The 20,403-nt window shown below is 46.0% G+C and overlaps 2 protein-coding genes across 4 annotated transcripts in view; both read right to left on the reverse strand.

The window, feature by feature from the left end:
• The window catches only part of INPP5D (inositol polyphosphate-5-phosphatase D), a 62,575-nt gene extending 51,181 nt beyond the window's left edge, over nucleotides 1-11,394 (reverse strand). The window contains exons 1-2 of the mRNA XM_019473392.1: nucleotides 11,240-11,394; nucleotides 6,145-6,208 (exon numbers count right to left, since the gene is read on the reverse strand). Of these exons, the coding sequence (XP_019328937.1) occupies nucleotides 6,145-6,208; nucleotides 11,240-11,373 (198 nt within the window). The 5' untranslated portion in view covers nucleotides 11,374-11,394. The remainder of the gene's footprint in view (nucleotides 1-6,144; nucleotides 6,209-11,239) is intronic.
• A 5,133-nt stretch (nucleotides 11,395-16,527) lies between these two features.
• The window catches only part of NEU2 (neuraminidase 2), a 36,201-nt gene continuing 32,325 nt past the window's right edge, over nucleotides 16,528-20,403 (reverse strand). For all 3 annotated transcript variants that reach the window (XM_019473404.1, XM_009284309.2, XM_019473405.1), the window contains 2 exons: nucleotides 19,332-19,536; nucleotides 16,528-17,599 (listed from right to left, as the gene is read on the reverse strand). In XM_019473404.1, coding sequence (XP_019328949.1) covers nucleotides 16,661-17,599; nucleotides 19,332-19,536 — 1,144 coding nt within the window. In that variant the 3' untranslated portion in view covers nucleotides 16,528-16,660. The remainder of the gene's footprint in view (nucleotides 17,600-19,331; nucleotides 19,537-20,403) is intronic.

Raw genomic sequence — 20,403 nt, forward strand, 5'->3', positions numbered from 1 at the left:
CTCAGCTAGCGGCATGAATGGGAGAGCAGACTTAAGGGTAATACAAGAAAAAAAAGCCAGGTTGGCAAGAAGAAGAGGGAAAGAGCACCCTTGCCAGAAGGAAGCAGCAGTGGTTGGGTGAGGCCTGAGCCCTGAGGTGGTGGACAAATGTGTGTGGTTCAAGTTCTGGGTCGCAGAATGGGAACGTTACATGACTGAGCTAAAGCATCAGGTCATGCCCACAGGAAAGCACTGGGAGGCTGGGCCTCCCTCAAACTCAGAGGCCAGACTATGCCACACAGCACAGGAGGATACAGCACACAACTATTAAAATCTGTCCATGGCACTGAGCTACCAAAATCCTGCTCTGCAGATGCCCCAGTTTCTTAAGGAGACTCCACCTTTAGCAACAAGCTAAAGCTGTTCCCAAAACTACTAGGCTGACTCTGTCTCAAGTGGCTTTAGCAAAGGCATCTTTGGTGACAGCCCCGTTTGTGCAATGTTGACATCTGTCCATCAGGATATCTCCCCCCAGCCTTCACACAGAGTGGCACGAGGTAAGTGCTTGATCCTGCAAACAACCTATGAAGTGTTATCTGATAGACTATGAGCATAAACTAAGATGCAATCTAGCTGTCACTAAGAAATGACTGATTGCACAGCAGCTAGATTGCCAAACAGCCATCAGATAACACAAGCTGTGAACTCCTATTTGAGATGAGCCAGAAATCTAGAGAGATCAAACTCCACAGGGTTTTAGAGATGCTACCACACTACCCTATACCAATCCGTATTTACTGACCAGCTGACTCCAGTGTCTTCTTCCTTCTCACCACCTCTTTCAAGCATCCTCACTCAGGAGGCAGGTTATAGTCTTGACAGCGAGTTTTTAAAATTACAGTATATAAAGACAATACAGGGTAAAGCATTAGGCAGAGGCAGTATCACAGTTTTTCAACCGCAGCTTTTGACCTCAGCGTCTTCTCCAACTGAACAAGAGTCAGCTGTAATGGGAATGTCCTTACCTGACTTCAGCCTGCTAAGTCTGGCAGTCTAAGGGTGTTCTCCAGGCTCTTTAGGCAACAGAGAGAGACAGGACCTGCCGTGGACAATTTAGCCCACCCAGGTCAGAAACCTGTTTCTTCCCAACTGACTACAGAACTCAGCTTTGACTACATGACAGCTTTGACTGCACATCTAAAATGAAGGGGGATGAATACTGATATACCACACACATCTTCTGATCCTGTGGAAGTCAGCAAGGGACAACTATTTAAAATTATTTTTGGTAACCCCTCCTTAACAGACTGGGACTGAGTTCCCCGTTTGTAAAATGGGAACAAGAGCATTTCCCCTCGTTGAGGAGATGCTAAGATCACAAGGAATTCAGATTGTGCAGTGATGAGGGTCATATTGACACCTCAGCTAGTTGCATAAATGAGATGTGTTAAGTGACAGCATAGGAAAGTTTTACCTTCTACCAATCTGAGTGACAAGAACTGAGCAGAGATGCCTGGCTTAGAAAGACAGCTTTAGTGTCTTTAGTTTAGTGTTTAGTTTGATCTTGTGATTCCCAAAGTCTCCTTTGCTGCTCTGACCCTCTTGCACAAACATGATTACACTCAGCTAGTCCCCAAACTTTCAACAACTCTGCATTGATTATGCCTCCCCATTTGAGCAAGGGAAAATCATATTTGTTTTTACAGAGAAGAAAGTTGAAGTACCCCAGTTGTGACTTGCCCGACAGGCAGGTAGCAGCTAAGCTAACTCGAGGGCACTTGATTTCCAGCCTCATGCCCCTGCTCCTGGATCTCTGTATAACTGTACGTTTTTTGCTCTCTTCCTGCCTCAGCTTCTCGGTTCTCAGTGTTTTACTACAGTGAGAGTCTGCAGGCTAACAGAGATATCTTGATGACTTATTGTTCTCAGCCTAAGGACAAAGATGTCTATTTGCTGTTACAGATCCTGTGTTTCAAGGGGTTTTTGTTACTCCTCCCCTCCTTCCTTAAATATGTTTTCATCAGCAGGATGAGAGTTTGATTCATCCAAGTCATGGATTTCTTTGCCTATATTTTGAAGGCTGAAGTAATGGAAGAAGAAAATTCAGCAGTCCCAGGAAAAAAAGGGAAAGAAGAGATATTTGTGTTTGAAGAAAAAAGTCTATGACTGTAACCACTATGGCCTGATATGTTTTGGGGGGATACCAGTTTGATTCCAGATATGGCAGGCAAGAGAGGTTTCTGACTATGCTAACTGCTGTAGCGTTGCTGCAGATGTAGAAACCCAATGGCAGATCACGTAGCATGCCACAAAATGTTGGAAGGACATATGCAAATATTTTTTTCTTCAGCCTGAATGCAAAAATGTGCACTTCTGAATGCAAAAATACGTACCTCCCTTTCTGCCACCTGTACTTGAACAGTTAATTTAACCATGCAAAAAATGACACTGAATATCATTCCACTAGTGCCAGATCAGGCTCTAATTAAAAAAAGAAAATGAAATCTACTCTCCAAGACTCAAAAAAATAAATGCGAAGCAACTTGCAGCTTTAAAGGTGAAAAAAGTCCACAGAGTGGCAGAGGGAGAGCTGTTATGTCACAAGTGCTGTGTATGTAGCTGTGATATTACATGTCTTCTGAACCTGCTGTCATCATGAAAAATGCCTGACAGACAACAGCCCAGATCTGAGCAGGAAGACAACTTTGTTAGCTTCAGGAAGGAGCACTGTGCAGACAAAAAAGGTCACATTGCATGATCAAGGCCCGTATTTGTAAATAATACAGGCTAATCTCAGGATTTCGTATTGAATCTTTCCTATGTCTTTTTTTTTTTTTAAATAAACACAGAAATGAGAAGCATCTGTATTAATTGCTGTATTAATTTAGCACCTGATCTAATTCCATAGGATTAGTAGACTCTTTCCTTTTTAATGGGACTTTTTAAAGTGTCAAAACTCCTTCCCTATTCAACAGCTTTTACATCCTTGCACAGGAGAACTATTCTTTTCAAAAATCTGATCTTTTAATACACATGAAGTAGTTTTTTTTTTAATCCAAAAGTCAGCAGACAAGCAACCAAAAAAGTCTGGCCCAGCTGGAACAACGTACCAAGAACAGCAGCCAACAACATGAGACTGTTTTGCCCTGAGCCTCAATTACAACTCTCACTGCATCTCTCTCTTGCCAGAAGCCAGCCCCCTTCTTCTGCCTTTCCCACAGAACTGGAATAAAGCAGCACAAAACGGGAGGTGTTGTGTCTTCAAAACATGAGTTAACAACACACTTTATTTAGCCTACTCCTGATATTTAAGCTACATATCCTGGCAACCCAGCATACAAAGGTATTCCACCACAGTCCCTCTGCATCCCAAGAGAAATCCCTCACAATCACAACACAGATTCCAAGAGAATCTTACAAATCAGTTTGGGTGTTCTTCTGGTAGATCATACTTCCTTAACAGATCTAGTAGATTTCAAAAGGTTTCATTGAGAAAGATCCCAAGGAGTCCTAATAACACTGTCTGGATCCAGCAGTCGTCCAATAATCCCTCCCCAGAGAGGATGAGAACATTTTTTTTTTTAAATAATACCCTGCAGAATTCTCTACAGAGAACTAGAAAGTGAGGAGGTTAAGGTGTGTGTGGTGGGGAAAGCCTGAGCTGATGGACATCAGTCACACCTTCTGCTTGTTCATAAACCTTGATCCAGCATGAGAGCTGCCCATTGCTACAGCAGAGAGAAATACTGATTTCTTATGGCTGCAGCGCTCTGATCTGTGGACAAAAGGAATAGTTGTACATGAAAACAGGCCCTTTGTCATGGCAGAAACAATTACAGATCCAGTACAAACTGGGAAACGTAACTCGCATCTTCCCAGGTTGTAATGTGCAGAACTACATGCCAAGTCTGCACTATACCTTAGCTGCAGGTCCTGGCAGCAGCCTGCAGCCCAGCACTCTCTGGAGAGCTGCCTGCACACAGGCACGTTGCTCTGAACTCAGATTTCAAACCCTCTTGTAACTTGTGGCATCTGTGCCCTTCTAGAAAAGGTTGCAGGCCAGGCTGCATGTTCAGCATCACTCACATGACGTGCTAGCAGGACAGCTGAGGTGGGGCCAGGCCTTGCCCAAGGTGCCGAGGCCCATCCAGGGCACATAAGGGCAAAGTGTTGGGTTGTGTAGCTGCCTTTGCAGGTAACCTCTGGCCTTTCTTTGTTCCTCTCCCTCAGGTGAAAAGTCAACATATGATCATTTCTGTGCTTGTTTTCTAAAAGACAAAGCAGCTGCCAAACTCATACCCCAAACCCATTCAGAGTTAGGGTTCCACAAGTTCCCTTCCTCATCATGGTGCCAGTGCAGAGCAAGGACTCCCGTCCTGGCTCTACCATAGAGCTGCTGTGGGACTTGGATAGTTGTACCCATTGCCTGGGCCTCAGGTCTCCCCAACACTCTCCCTGCCTAGGGTGCTTCACTTGTGAGCTATCTGGCACAATGAGATCCTGATCTCTGCAGGTGCTCTAGGTACTCTAAGTAATGATAAACACCATATCACCTTCTGGACACCTATCTTACCATCACAACACATCATCACACCAGCACAATATGCCAAAACACATTATTTAGGACAATAAGGCTGAGATACATCAGATGATGGAGAAAAATTAAGTATTACTACAAACAGCCTGCAGCATAGTGTGTGGAGCCAGATCAGAATGACAGGAACTCAGTTCCAGCTGAGTGCTGGTCCCACACTAGCAGCCTGCAGAGCCTGCACAAGTTCCTCTGCACAGTGTTGCTCGGTGCTCTGGGAAGACGGATTAGCTTTGGTGACATGCTATAGTAACACATATGGACCCAGGTCAAGTCTGGCATAGTGTCCTGCTGCCAGTTCCTCCTTGGAAACGGAAGTGCTGTGGCAAGCAAGGCAGAGGTACCTCAACAGCTCTGGGGAAAACAGCTGTAGTTGGTGAGGCCAACTGGGACACCGCGCTGATAACTGGTGGCTGGCCCTGGGCACACAGTCCTCCAGGGCACAGCACCAAGAACCTGGAATTGGCCTTGGTGGCAATACAGCTGTGTTTGTGCAGAGCTGCGTCTGAGTGGGGCTCCTAAGAAAAGCCTGAGCCTGAGCCACCCAAAAGTGGCTCTTGAGGGAGCCAGGCTGGGTGTGTGCACCCAGGACACACAATCCACAATGCTTATCAACAGCCCACAGCTGAAAGAAAGCTGCCAGCACTCAACTGTTCTCACTAACCTGACCACTCTAGTTTCAGATATGCTGCCTCTTTGGTGCAGATCTCAAAGAAAAACTGATGCCCCTGAAGCACATCAGGAAATACATAAGTAACATGGTGCATGTGAGCCGCGTGAGCTGCACATGGAGTTGGTAGAAATCTGTATTTCTAGTGTGGGAAGCTAACTGTCATCTGAAATGGGAAGGAACGAATGTAGACCCACTCTGAATAGCAGGGCAGACTGGGGCACATGGGTAACATGGGCATTTCCATTTAATTTTACAGGGAATGCCCATGCAGCAGTGGCTGTGCTAAGAGGATGTGTAGGCTACAATCCCCACTGCCTCCTAGTAAACCCATACCTGCTTCTTGGGGCTGTAAGAGACTATGCTTCCCTCCCCACCCCAAGTTTCATGATCTATATTGAGAAAACAAGGGCTGAGAGGTGGTACAGGAAGGGGAAGTGGCTCATTCAGGATACTAAAGCAGAATAGGAATAAACAGAAGGTCTGAAACTCCTGCCCTCAATCCTGGTACTTTCTGGATCCTGAGACCACAACTCAATTTACATTCTCTGGGTGTAGGTAAATTGTGCTGCAATTTTGGATTGAAAAGATCCACAATGTATTGATAAGAAGCTGGCTTCAGAGGAAGAGGTATTCCACGGGCTGAGGTTCTCAGTTACATAAAACATGGCAGTGCCACTGAATTGAAGGCACACATGTTAAAGAGTGTGCTGATGGCCATAGCAGTGGACCAGAGACTAAAATCTCCATAGCAGTGGACTGGAGACTAGCACTGTGCTGGCCACGGGCATTAGTTTAACTCCTTATATCCTTTTTCTCTTGGTGTTAGAACTACTTTGAAAAAAAGCAGTGAGTGGTCTTAGGTGCATCTTTGTGGAACTGAATGGTACACAGCATGGCTTACCTGGACAATTAGCTTATTTTCCTTATCGGGCAGGATTCGGTAGGTATAAACGCAATTCCGGAACCTGGAACAGATCAGAGGAGATATAGTTAGACCATCTCCAGAAGGGAATCACACCGTGGCACCCCTCCCCGTGAGAAAAGGTATTGGAAGATCCCGAGACACATAGATGGCTTCATGCACAACGGTTTTAAACATTTCTCTCTATTTCTTTCCCTGGAGTCTGTGAACTAACACAAACCTGAAGTGTTCCTGGTCACTGAGACATGTTTGCAGATGTCACTGCAAAAAGCAGTGTCATCAGCATCAGCCTCAGAGTGAGTTATTCAACTCTTCTTCTGGCCGGAAAGAAAGAAAACACCAAATGGCTCTAGCTGTCAGTAGAGTGGGCGTCTCAGGAAGGAATGAAAAAGCAGAAATCCAAAAGACACAGGGCCAAAATCAGCAATGAATGAGTAAATTGAAGGGCTAGTATGTGCGTTGACTTGTATTGGAAAAAACAAATAATAGATTTCAGCTAAATCACAGTAAGACAGCTGATTGCTAGGCACATTTTCATGCACAAATCCTAAACAACAGCCTAAATGAAAACCCATCTCGCTATCCTGGTGGGGATGCACACTGCACATGTGCATCTGTAGATCAGCCATAACGAACATTTTGTCCCAGCTAAATTCAATTAGATTCTTATTTAAGGGGGGATGAAGGAATCTTTTGCCCAGTGGAGGGCCACATTAATGCACAAGAGCCCAAGGGAAGCCTGAGCAGTGCTGTAACATGGTAAGCATGACCTCCCTCAGCAGCTGCTGAGCTTTGTGGAGCTTGCCCAAGAAGTGTTGACTAAAAAAATATATTTTTACCTTTCTCCCAAGTGAACAACAGATTGGTCAAATCTCTTAAGTCACCTGCAAAACACTCTGTTAAAACATACAATATGGCTTCAAGCCAACAAACAATGCTGGTTTCAACCCCTTCCTCTCAAAGGAAAAAATGGAATCCACTCTGAGAGCTTCCTTGGCCATAACAGAAACACTGCATTACCTGTGGAATTGTCATGAAATATGGGCTGAGGTCAGCCCCCCAGCTGGGGAGATCAGGCAGATCAATAAAACATCCTCATCTCTTTTACAATTATGTTGTGAGTCTATTCATCACATGCCTTTCAGAATCACTCCATGCAGGAGAGAGAAAGAGAGATTGCCAGGATTTTAGGCAGCCTTATACAAGGAGTCACAAAGAGCAACTGGAAATGAAGAGAAATTACTCATAAATCATAGCTGAGTTTTTCCAGGGTGTTTGGAGAATTTTGTCATGTATCCACATGAACCTGTATCTTTTGATGGCATTAATGCAAAGGACACAGAAGAATTAGAACTGCTCCCAGAGCTCAGTACCACTTTACTAAGCAATGCAAGACAGGCACCTATTAATTCACACAGCTGAGGATCTGGTACAGAGCTGGAAGTCACAGACATGATCCCCAACTGCTTTGGATTGCCACAACATTGCTAATTTCACCAAGCCCAGGGCAATCAACGCCAGATGAGGATATGCCCCAAGGAAGGGTATGGGTTTTGTTTTTATCTGTCAATGCAGTTCTCTTACACCATTTCCTCCTGCTGATATGCAAACAGGGCTAAGCAGAACTGCTCATGCAGCTGATGAGAGAAAATTTTTGTGTGTGGAGATTATGAAAGTGATAAACAAACCAGCTCAATGGTTTGTCACAAGAGGACCCTCCTTGTTACCTTCACAGAAAGTGCCCCCATCACACAGGCCTTACGAGGCTGCTGTCATAATACTTGTAAAGAGGTTTAAGCTGAGGGTAGGTGAGATCAGTGGAAGAGCAAGGAAAGAAGGGCTGTTGGGTGAGACAGGAGCAGGGAGGAGCACTTCCTAGGATCAAAAGCAGGAATCCTCTTTAGCAGTCCCCTAATTTAGTGCATGTGGATGGAGAAGACTGGGACTCTTACTCCATTTCTACCCTTAGGCTTTCTCTCTCAGCGTCCTGACTGTTAAGTTATGTGGCCCCAATTACTGTCACATTCCAGGTCCCCCGTAAAAACTGGGTTGACTTCAGAATTGCTCAACCACTGTTCAGGCTGTCTATGTGGGGGGTAAATACAACATTAGCCTCAGCTTAAACATGTCTCCAAGTACTTTGCCATCTCTGTCTTGCTTGGTTGAGACAACCAACCAAAGGAGGAAAGGGGACAAGGCTTGTATTTTCTCTTTCCTCTCCTGCCATACGTGTTTTTATGCACAGGTGATGATGTGCATACTGGGCGTGCCTGGAAATCCTAAACAGGACTATCATGCTAGGCATGGTGCTAAGTGCACCATGAGAGAGGCCGTCCCCCCAGAGGGCTGGAAATGGCATCTCACAGGCAGTGTCCTCTGAGAGGGATCCCAAAGCTGCAGCTAGCCTTGAGGGTCATCTCTAGAAGTGTTGTTAATCCTGCAGCCATTCACACACGAACCACCAACAGAAGATCCCCTGGAGGAATGATACCAGTTCAGGTGCAGCATGCTGTGAACACTAAGCAGGTTCTTTTTGATTTCAGGATCCAGGCATTCCCTTCCAAGTAAGTTAAAGAGCCCATTTCTTGTCAATAAACTGGCAGATCAAATGATCCAGGCACAGAGAAAGGAGGAGGAAAATGGCTTTGCTTCTTGCCTTTTATGGGGCAGTGTGACCAGCAGAGCAGAGGACAGCAGTGCAGGGGGAGGAGCGTTCCCTCTGCATTTGCTGACTGTTTCAGCTCTCTGCTAAGTTAAATGCTGCTGTTCCAAGTTTCAGAAAAGGGGGGGAGGCACTCTTAAAAGGCCCTGCAAATACACCTCCCTTACTTGTCTATATTTATACAAACCCTATTTTCCTAAAGCAGATCTTCAAGAAAATCACTATTTCATTCTATGATATAGTAAGTGCTTTTGCTGGATTTTGACTGATCTGCCCAATAAATATTAGAGCTTTGTAGAATATGGCTCTTCTTTTTCAGAGTAAATTTCATGTTTTTTTGTTTTCTTATCTATACATAGTTGACACTTTCGCACTTTCAACATAATTCTGTTTTTGTGAAAGCCTTTTGCAGTCAGGCTTTCAATTCCCCTCTCTCTCTCATTCTTTGTCTCCAGCCTCTCTCTTTTTTAAACAGAAGTAACTGAAGAGCTCAAACTTCAAACACCGTCCAGTCAACAACACAGCTGAAACTGATACATCTCTGAGGAAGTTTTCAGCTTCAGCAAAGCTGCCCATTTTGTCAAGATGACATTCTGAGGGAAAGACTTATTCACCACCTTTAACCCTTTCTCTTCACAAACTTAACTGCAAACCAGCATAAGCTGAAAGCTTGTTAGGTACTTTGTCAGAAGTTTGTGTGACATTTCTCAGACTGTAATTAATGCCAGCCCTTCACACCACAGATCCGTCTGCTCTTGGCTGGGTGCTCCCCATTTCTTTAATCAAGCCATTCATGTTAGCCACCTCAGAATGGATTTAAGAACATAACCTTTGGCTCCCGGTTCAGAAAATCCTGGTCATGATATTGTTTCTATTTCCTGATCCCATGTCTCTCAAGTCACAAAAGGCTTTCAAAGTTGGCTGTGTAAACATTTACAATGGAAAAACTTATGCAAATGCATGTTAGTAGACATTTTTACAGCACCCTCCCTTTCTTTAATCCCCACCATCACTCCATAGACATATTTTGTGTATATTCTGGTTACAAGGCAAATCAAAGGGGTCATACTAAAAACACTAAATGGAAGCAACAGTCTATTCTAGTAAAATGTTCCCTGACTTGCAACTTGGGCCCTCAGACCGTGCTACATGATTGCCCCTCCTTCCTCCTGCTTGTCCTGGCTATTCATCTGCAGCCGCCCTTCTTTCTCTGCTCCCTCCAGAAAGACAAAACTCTTCCCCATGTTATTACAAACATCTTAACAGGCAGGCACAGAGGCTCTCTGCACTTTGTGAACACCCCCATTACCCAGCCACCGATCTCTCACAGTCCAACACCTACACTTACAGGGCAGTTACCCAGCCCCAAGCTTTTCTGCAGATGAATCCTCTGCAGCAGACTGCTGTCACCAGAAGTCTGACCTCAGAGACAAGCAGTTAGACCAGAGTTATAAACAGCAGCACCACCTTTACCACTGCAAGAAATACACTTTCAGAAAGAAACTACCCTGAGAAACCTGCTTGTAATTTAATGTGGGGTAAGGTTGAAATAAATTTTATTAATCTGCTGCACAATGGCAGCAAAGAGGATCTGATAGGCAGAACAGGGTCTCACAGAGGCTCTCTTGATTTCTCCTAAGCAGAGAGCAACTGTCTTATCTCTCTGTAATGCAAAGTCAAATGCCTCAGACTTCTCCTACTGACTTCAGTCTCCTCTTGCCCCTGCACTCCTGCCTCCAGGAATAACACCTGCCCCTCACAAACCCAGAGCAGGAGGCCTTGCTCTCTGGTCCCCAGCCCCAACTCAGAATGGGAGGGTCAGGGCTGCCAGCAGTTCTCTCCCTATTTCCCACATGAAATATTTACCCCGTGAGCCACATTAATGATGCAGGTAGAACCACCGCTGTGCTGGGTGTATCATGCACAGCTCCAGGAACTATTTCAAGCCTTTTGCTGAATGGGACACAGCGTTGTACAGGCAGGTGCATCAAACACACGCTGAACCAGAGCAAGAAAAGTGCCTAGGAGGGTACCAAGCTCAGTACTTGAGTTGTTAAATGTAAATACCTGACCCAAGTTGTTAACAGGCTCAAAGAGGTCAAGAGGTTATTTTCTCTCGGAGCACAGCTGCAGTATCTTTGATTATTCTCTCCTTTTGAATCAGGGGCAAGAGTAGTGTGAGCAGTACAGCAGTAAAAGAATATGGGTTTGTTCAGCCTGGCACTGCTCCCAACCCTTCCCTACCCTGTGGCCCAGTCAGCTGAAACCAGCCATGCTCTGATGTGGGTTCCACCTTCCCAGTGAGTACAGTGGCCATTTGCCTCTGTCCTAGAGAGGGTGCAGGGGGTAACAACCTGCACAAGCGGGGACAAAAGTGTCTGCGTGAAGCGCGAGGTTGAAAGCTGTACTTACAGCACGCAGAGTGCATATGCCGAAGCAATTGACTCACTGGCCCGCACAAGGAAGCTGCCATCCTTGCCTACTTTGGAGAGCAGGTCTTCGGCTCTGGAGCGAGTGATGTTGCCGTGGTACCAGCACTGATCCATCGCTGGAGCTGGAGGAAACCTGAATGCCAACCCAGGAGCTGCCAGAGCTGCCTGTGTGTCTGTGTGTAACGATCAGGCAGCTTCAGCTCACCAGCTTCCTGTTTCAATAGTACAGAGAGGGAAAGGAAACTCAGCCGCGGACAACTTCCTCAACTCAAACAGCTCAGAGAGTGAGTGTGACATGTTCCTGCAGCCCCCGCTCTCCCTCTTCATGCTGCAGCTGAAGTGACTAGCAAGCCCATGTCCTCTGCCTTTCCCTCCCCCTTCATGTCCCAATACTCTGTATCAAAAAGGCGCAGCTGGAGATCTCTTCTGCTCCCCCACCGATTCAGTCCCCCAGGCTTTGGTGGCCTGCCGTCCCATTTACGATCTCTTGCCAGACCCTTTGAGTTTCAATCTTTTTCCTGTCTGTCTGTCCTACCCACTACAGGTCTCCATGGGGAATAAATAAATCTCAGACTGATCAGAAACACACTGTGCATTAGGATACTTAGCACTGACTGCCCTATTCCTGCCTTGCCTAGTCCTCACATCTAGCTAGGTGTGAGGAGAGGACTTCAAAGAACTGGAAAAAAAATTACCCCTGCATGTTTCCGTGCACAGAAACAGACTTATAGGCTGATTTGCTCTGGGGATTTGTGACCAAAGCTCCCTGTCAGCTACTGTGAGATGGATTCGAAGATCTTTCCTGCTTTGAATCCCCAAAGGTGGAATGGAGCAAAGCCATATCTGACAACCTGCGTCAGAGAGGGGAGAACTGGAGCTTTCACTTCCCTTTTCTTTGTCTGTACATCTGCCCCTTGTCTGTGCTGTATGGCACGCTCAGTGCTGCGTCTCCAAGGCAAAGCAACGAGGGGCACATTTGCAGCAAGCAAGGACATTGCTACAGGGGCACTGCCTGCATGACAAATTTGGTTGCCTATCCTGTACCTCCAACCACTCTGCCTTTGAAGGCAGCACTTCTGCACATCCATATTTGAGCTATACTTAAAAGCAGCAGCTGAGCTGGGAGTCTGCCTGGGACTCAGAGTACAGAGGGAGAGTTCCCAGGAAAGGCACAGACACTGCCAGCCTGATGCAACCTTCGCCTCCCAGAGCCAGGAGAAGTGCTGGAACCATGGTACCTGGATCGTGTATGGAGTGCTGCCCCTGTACGCAGCATGGACAGCAAGGCAGGAGAGAGCAGCCTATCACCGAACTGGGAGAGACTAGAATTTGTGGGTATGGAGAGGGAGAGTGAACCAGTACAGCCCAGCATTCATCCCTGCTGGCCTTCCTGGTGCTTTCAGTTACCCAGACATCTGCTCTGCATTGTCCAGCTTAATCTCTGCCATTGCAGTTAAACTGTGGGCACCAGGAATTCAAAATTGTGAGGCCAGCATAGGACCCCGCTAAATGGGCAGAACTGCAATGTGCAGGGCTTCCTGTCCACACTGAGCAAGCACTGTTTACAGACCAAAATTAACTCAGCTGGACTTGCCCTTCAGCTTCACCCAGATCCACACAGGGCTTTAGGAGCCAAACTCCCATGGATTCAGGTGCCTAAATGGAGTCAGATGCTAAATGCCATGAAGTGGCTCTGCATGGACAGTAGCTGTAAGCTCTTGTAAGCTACAGAGTGGTTACAAACCCTATTCTCCCCACTGAGAAGAGTGTCTGCATGTGGCAAAGGTACTGTGCAGCTCCTTTGACAGCCCTGCCTAGCCATAGTGTGCTGCTAGCCTCACCTGTACCAGCTCCTTGGGATTTCTGATACTTAGAGTAGCTTCTCTGGAGCACAGCTGCAGCAGGAAGCAGAACAGCTCTGAATGTCAAACCACTGCTTGACCTCACAGTGCTCTCCATGCAACAGACCCATACGTGGATGCAGAGTGGACAGAGCTGCTGCACAACATGAGTTTTGCTGGAATGAAACTGTATTTGGAGAGCTTCTCCTGATCTACTGCAAGTTAACACAAGGTAACAGAGAGGTACAAGCCCCGGTTAGACATCTGAGACTGATTAGCTGTATACTTAACACTTAACTCCTATCCATCCTGCCACCAACTTCAGTTTTTAGCAAGCTGCTGCTATTTCCTTCAAATGTGTGAATCCCCTGTCTAGCCACACACAACTCCTTGAAGTGGAGACATAAACAAGGGGATGGGATCCAAACACATGATGATTGTGGCAATAAGATGTGCAGGCTGGTGTCTGTGAGTATTTCTTGGTCCTAAAAGAAAGCACAGTACAGCTCCAGCTGCTCAAAAGGTGAATCCCAATCCTAAACATGAACAGCTCTGTGATCCCCAATAGCTCGTTCTCAACACTGCCTGAAGAGGAAATGGCATCTGTTTTACTTCTCATGGTGCTGGCATGTGAACTCTGCAGCGCTGGAGAAAGACCAATCCTTGCGTGGTCAGCACACAAGTGCATGCATATCCTGAACTACCTGATTCCCAAAGGACAGTGGTAACTTCTTCTGTCCCGCACAGAGACAAGAGGCTGTTCTGCAAGAGATGCTTATGCCATTCATTTTCTTTCCATTCGTGCCTGTGTCAGAGAAGGCTGGTGAGTAGATCTGAAGAAGAAAAGATTAGAGAAGTTATCTAGAGGGGAGCTAGAGCGTTTGCCATAGAGGGGGAATACAGTGATCAGCCTGCACCAGTTACATGCCAGGTGATACTACAAATGTAGCCAGTACAGCCCTAAGGTTTCCACAAGGAATAGGATGTGCTTTGAATAGTCTACACTGTCATCCCACAGTCGGGACAAAAGACTGTGTAAGAGCTACCCTTGTAAAACAAAAGAATAATGAGTACATCTGTCAGACAAATCCAACCCAGACTCAACAGAAGCTTTTAGGTAACTACAGCAGTATTTCATTTAAACTTACTTGAGAGAATGAGGCCACAAAGAACTGGGACATGTTTTGATGTTGGATAATCAAAAATTGCAGCCCTGGCAGTCTGCAGACAAAGCAAACATTATTTTTTCCCACATTAGGGTATTATTCCAAGCTGTCTCTCAGACATTGCAATAAACACTTTATCTAAACTGGGTTTGCTACAGATGTCCAGGTAGTATTGTACCAGCTGGCTGTGAACTCACCAGCCTGTCCAGAACCAGTAGATAAATACTGTCTGTAGCATCATGCAAGATGCACAATGGTCACCCAAAATGCCCGCATATGTTCAGCCTGTGCACTGCATCAGCATGGGTGCTGCCAGGCTTGGTCAGATGAAAAGTTCTCAAATATGCACTTTCATGTCATGAAACAAATGTATTTCACAGTATGCCTGATGAGGGAGGTTAAGTCTATAGGACAGCAGTCAGCTTTGCTGAAGTCTAAATATAACATTCCCCCATTAGGCATCAGTAACAGGCCATTGGCCACAAAGGTGTGTTTAGACTCTGGCCTATGTCTAAAGAGCACATGAGCAATACCCACAAAGTACTGGTTAGCTGAGCTACTCTGTGCTACTCCAGCCCAGCATGTTACTGACCTGCTGCTCAGGCAAGGCTCAGCAAATTACAGGTGTATTTGTGAAGGCCATGAGATCTCTTCACTCTCTTGGTACCTGCAGCCCCCAGGTGCCCTGAAACAAACCTAGACAGTGAGAAAAATCAGGGCCTCTTCTCCCACTACCCCTGAAAGCTAACAACAATAAAAGGCAAGGGTGGGAACACTGAGCAAGCAGAGACTCGCAGACCTGAGCAGTGGCAGTGCAAAGGATCCTATGGGACCTGCTAGCATTCCCCAAAGAGGATGTGTTCTGAGGGCACTCTGGAAAGCAGGTATTTTTCTTCACCAATAGAGTAAACAAACATGTTTTCCTTGGAGCCATTCTACATGTACACACACACACACAGAATACAGCACACAGCAAACAAGCACAGACTGGTTCATAAAGCAGAATTTTGTCCAGAGGCATGGGTAAAGCTTTCATAGCTTCATCTACTCTGACGTGTCTCCCTTGGTACCCATTCATTTCTGGTCACTCCCCTTGTCTACTCACTGCATAATGCATCCTTTCAAATCACACCGTAGCCTCAGAATAGTCTCACTCTCACCAAAACTGGTGCTGTTTCCTTCAGAAGCCTGCTGAAAAATCTGTCTACATTGGAAAGCCTTCCAGCTTGAGCACCTCTCATGCTGCTCTGAGCTTGGTCAGGTCCCCCTTCCTGACACCTGTGCCTTTGCAATTTGCTGGAAGTGGGGCAATGTTATTTATTTGATGCAGTGCCTCATATGCCAATAATACTCTGCAATAACAACAGCCATGCTTGCAAGACATTGGGTGGTCAGCGATAAGAACAGTTGCCATGTGGATCATGGCTTAGCACTTCTGTTAGAAAGACCAGCAAGTATTTCCCCTCCTGACTAGAAATTGGGAGCTCCCTCTGCAGACCTGTCCTGATCCTGCAGTTTCAATACAGGCAAAATGCCATTTCTGCCACTTGCCCTATCCCCAAACATGGGGGGGTCCTGGTGTCCTGCATGGGTCCTGCTGTCACTGCTCAGGGAGAGGGAACAGCTGGAACACATGAGGCTGTGGTTTTCTTACACATGAAAAACTGCAGCTTCTCAGTGCTGTGTAAGCAAAAGGGCAAATAAGCAAGAACATACAGCATGGGAAGTAAGGAGAAGTAATGGAAGTAAGAAGTCCCTGGGGGGGCTGGGAACTCAGCAAGGCAACCCCAAATCCACTGCAGAAGTGGGCAAGGAATATCCCTAAGAGCAAGGCATCCCATGGCCTTGCTTGAAACGAGAAGACAGCAAGCCCTGAAACCTAGAGTTGCCAGCAAGTCCTACAGTGACTGCAAAAAGAAGAGCACCTAACCAGAGCCAAAGCAGTTTTCTGAAGAAGGTAACTGCAGATACAGGGCAGTAAGCCCAATGTCCTCTCTAGCACTTTCTCCACAACTTACTAAATACAGCTCAGCATAAAATCGCTGCCTTCTGTTCCCACACAGTCCCTATGTGGTCAGCATGCGTGTCCCTAGGCCTCAAGGCAAGAGGCCCTATACAAAGGTCATGCTTGTTTTGAGCACGTGATGTTTAAGATGGCAGCCAAAGGGAAAGGCGAGAAGGGAGAACAAGCAACAGAAAACAAAACCAAACACATGTTCAGTTTTAGTATGTTTAATAGACTTCATAATCTACAGACACCACAAGCCAATGTCAAACTAAGGGTGCAGGAGGAGTACAAAAAAAACCCCTTTTGCTGAAAGATGAGAAGGAACAGTGAAAAGAAGTATCAGCAAAGGTGGTTTTCAGAGGGATGCTGATGGAAAGGCTCGAGACTCAACGCTCTGATGGAAAGGCTTGCTTCAAAGTGAACATTACAAAAATTATCTCTTCACATTGTTGGTGGGTGCCATATTCAAAGAGGCAGGAAAACAAGGGTGAACCATCTGGCCCAACCCCCATGTACTGCAGATCCGAATAAGCACACAAACCCTTGAAGAGGATGCTTGGTTTTGTCCAATGTGCTGGATTTAAAGGGCTTTTGTTGAGGTAAATTCCTAAATCTCTTCGACCCTTTGGGTCTGTAGGATGAGCGTAGAGCAACCAACTATCTTGGCATCTAGCATCAGGGGGGGGTGGGAAGGCAGTAACACTTCCATGACATCCAGAGGGAGGTTCTACTAACATTTCAACCCGCTGGCCTCCCTGAAAGTCCACCCCGTGGTTGTAGCTGACAGCCTGGATTCTGACGCCCCTGCTGCTCCTTGCATTGCAGTAGAGGACCTTCCTGCCACAGGTGTGCACCTCCGCTACCTGGCACTCCACCGCACTCTCCTCCCCCACGAAGTTCCCCATCTCCCACGTTGTCCCGTGGTCAGAGCTGATGAAGCAGAAGGCATGAGGGGTGGGGTGTTGCTTAGGGTCCAAGATACGATAGGCATAGGCAGGAATCACAAGGCTCCGGGCCTCGTTGAGCAACTGTAATCCATGACCCGGCCCCACTGCAAAAGTTGCCCAGTTCTTGTACTCAGTGCTAATGGTACCATCGGTGACATCCTGGGCAGTGCTCCAGGTGCGTCCTTGGTCCATGCTAGTGACGTAGCAGAGACGTACCAGGTTGATCTTTGTCCTGAGCTGATGCTGCTCAGAGATCTTTCCTGGGACAGCTATGAAGAACAGGATCAGTTTCCCTGAGACCTCATCGTAAACAGGACAGGGGTTCATAGATCGGTGGTTTTTCAGCTGCGCACTGACAATGGTCTCCATGCTATTCCACTGCCAAGGCCCGTGTGAAGGGAGACAAGAATGAACACACCATTACAAATAGATCCATGTTAGAGTGTAAGGATGCCTGGATAAAAGCTACAGAAGAGCATGAGAAGAACAGAAGAGAAGCAAGTTAGTGGATAGAGCAAGAAATGGGAAAACAATATACTGGCATCGCCAAGCGTAAGTGAAAGTTATTTGGATGACACAATGCACATGCACTTCAAACAGGTGCGTTATGTTCTTTTTAATTACTACTCATTGAGGAGCTGACAGCTCTGTATCTCAATGCAGCTAGTGTCTGATGACACTGTTTAAAAAAACTACAGTAGCTGAGTCTTCAGAAATTCTCACAAATATATGTGACACACAGACATGCCCAGTGGTCAAAGTGTGCTGGTACAGACACTGTGCTGTGTCAGTGTTTCTTAGAAAGTCGGCTAGATAACTGAGCCCTTTTCAAGTATCCTGGATGCTGACAAATTCCTTTCCATTCAGACTCCTATTCCTCCATTTTGATCTGTGTATGAATGGGCATCCCAGCCTACACTGAAGCCCCTCGCTAGAGCCGATTGCATGGCTTTACACAGTCTGGTGTGGAAATTTGGACCCCGAGTTGTTTGATGCAGAAAACAGGTTGCAGAGCAGGTATAACTACCCTCTGAGCCCTGTTTGTCTTTAAATGAATAGCACATAACACAATTTCTAACACTAACATTGCAGTTAGAAAATTATTCCTACGTAGTGTTATTGGCTTGGTAAAAGCAGCAGTATTTTCTGGTAATATTATACTAATTAGCTTTTCTACCCTGACTTGCTGATTACCCTTTTTGGTCATGTCTTATCTTTGTCTATTCAACCAGTATTAATTTTTGGAATATTTAATATTTCCATTTTAAGAAAGTCTAGCATGTGAACACAAATTACTAAGTTTATGCCCAACTGAGCCCTACTTAACTGAATTACAGGGGGTTACACAAGATGTTACCTGAATGGTATGACACTGCAGGTGCGCTCAGAGGCTGCTTCTGCTAGGCAGACTCCAGCTCTTAAGAGTCTATAATCTGAGACAACCAGTCACCAATGAAGGATTGGAATAGAAAGAGATAATGACTTCCCCCCTCCTTCCCCCCCAAACATTAATGCATTTGCAAATGCAACAAATGATTACAAATAGAGTATCCACCACCTCCAGTCACCCAGCAAGATAACTGTTAATAATAACTGGTAGATTAATAAGGTAGCCAATTCACTGGCACAGACAAACCAGATGACACTCTTTCGCATGGGGAGACTAGCTGTTCTCAATTGTTTTTTTAAACCAGAAATTAGTCCTAAGAAGATTAATTAAAAAAAAGTCACTGATTGCTAATTCACTCCTCCCCATCCCTGTGGCACTCCCCATTTCTGCCTCTCCTTCACATCTTTGCTGTTGCAACAGGACTTTTGTCCCATCTCTCTATCTGCTTCCCCAGCTCTGCTATGATGGGTCAAAGCCATCCCCAGAAAATCTGCTGCACCTGCCCACGTTAGTCCCCCTAACAGCTGCCCAATTATGGGGTTGAATCCCAGCAGTTATAATGACACATGCATTACTTATAAGCAGATTTGTCTCCTATAACTGGGGAGAAGGAGAAGCTGCCCTCTCCCTACAGCAAGAGGGCAAACACATTCAACTCATTTGGGGACAGGGGAGCAGTACAGTTGGGCAGTCTCCCCCGTTTTCTCCCCACACTGGTACCTGAACGTGGTGCGTGGTTGGGTCATACACGCCTCTGCGCATCGCTATTAGCTTGGCATGTTCATCCACCACATCCTCTCGTTCCTCAGCAAACGCCAGGATGATGCTGAAACGTGGCAGGTAGAGCAGGGCTGGAATTCGATAGCTCCAGGTACCGTTCTGAAACAACGTCTCTTGCTTCAAGACAGGAAACGAAGCCATTGTGCTAGGGGGAAGACGACAAAATGCATTGCATTTTGACTCACCTTTAGCCCTGCAGAATGTAACGGGGCAGATTCCACTGCTTCTTGCCCTCCCTGCTCAGTGGAACTTGTTCTGCATTGAAACATAATTCCTGCTACTTTCAGCTTTGTCTTTTTCTTGTACTTTTCCAAAGAGAACCGATGTGTTGCGTACTAGCTGGCAACACAGACTAGACTTACCCCAGGAACAGCCTGGTTGATCTTACTGGAGTGATGTAAGGTAAGTACACTAAATACAGTTAATGAAAAAGCTGTCTGTGGTTTGTTTTTTCTTTTTAATTAAATTCACAGGCTGGGATTTTTGTGGGTTTGCTTTGTAATTCAGAAGATTGTTGTTAATCAAACATTATAGTATTTTCCCTCAGAAGACCATTACTGTCTTTGTTGATAGTGTTTCCAAAACCCAGCACACAACAACTGCTTTGCCAAATATGAGCTTAAAATCCCATGTAAACACCACACTGAGGCAATCCCTGAACCCAGCTGTGCCCCTATTTGAGGATGGTAAGCACTGAGCATGAAGAGAGAAAGAAAGAGAACATCCCTCCCCCCATAAGATTAAAGAACAGTCTGAATGGTGTCCCACTGCATTGGGTGGGACTTCTGGCCAGGCAAAAATCTTGTCATCTGTACAGTGACTTAAAAGCAACATTAGGAAGGCAAACATGAGAGGGCATTTAGGGAAGCTGCCTCTATGTAACTGGTCTATGCTATGCCCCCACATAGTCTCTCTTCTCCTCAGACCCACTCAGCCCTCTGTCTTCTTGCACCAAACCTCTCCTGTGAGCTCATTTACCCTGGTAAAAACCCACTGGCTCAGGGGAATTGGG

The sequence above is a fragment of the Aptenodytes forsteri genome, unplaced genomic scaffold (genome assembly GCF_000699145.1).
Source record: "Aptenodytes forsteri isolate BGI_AS27 unplaced genomic scaffold, ASM69914v1 Scaffold278, whole genome shotgun sequence".
NCBI classification, from domain to species: Eukaryota; Metazoa; Chordata; class Aves; order Sphenisciformes; family Spheniscidae; genus Aptenodytes; species Aptenodytes forsteri.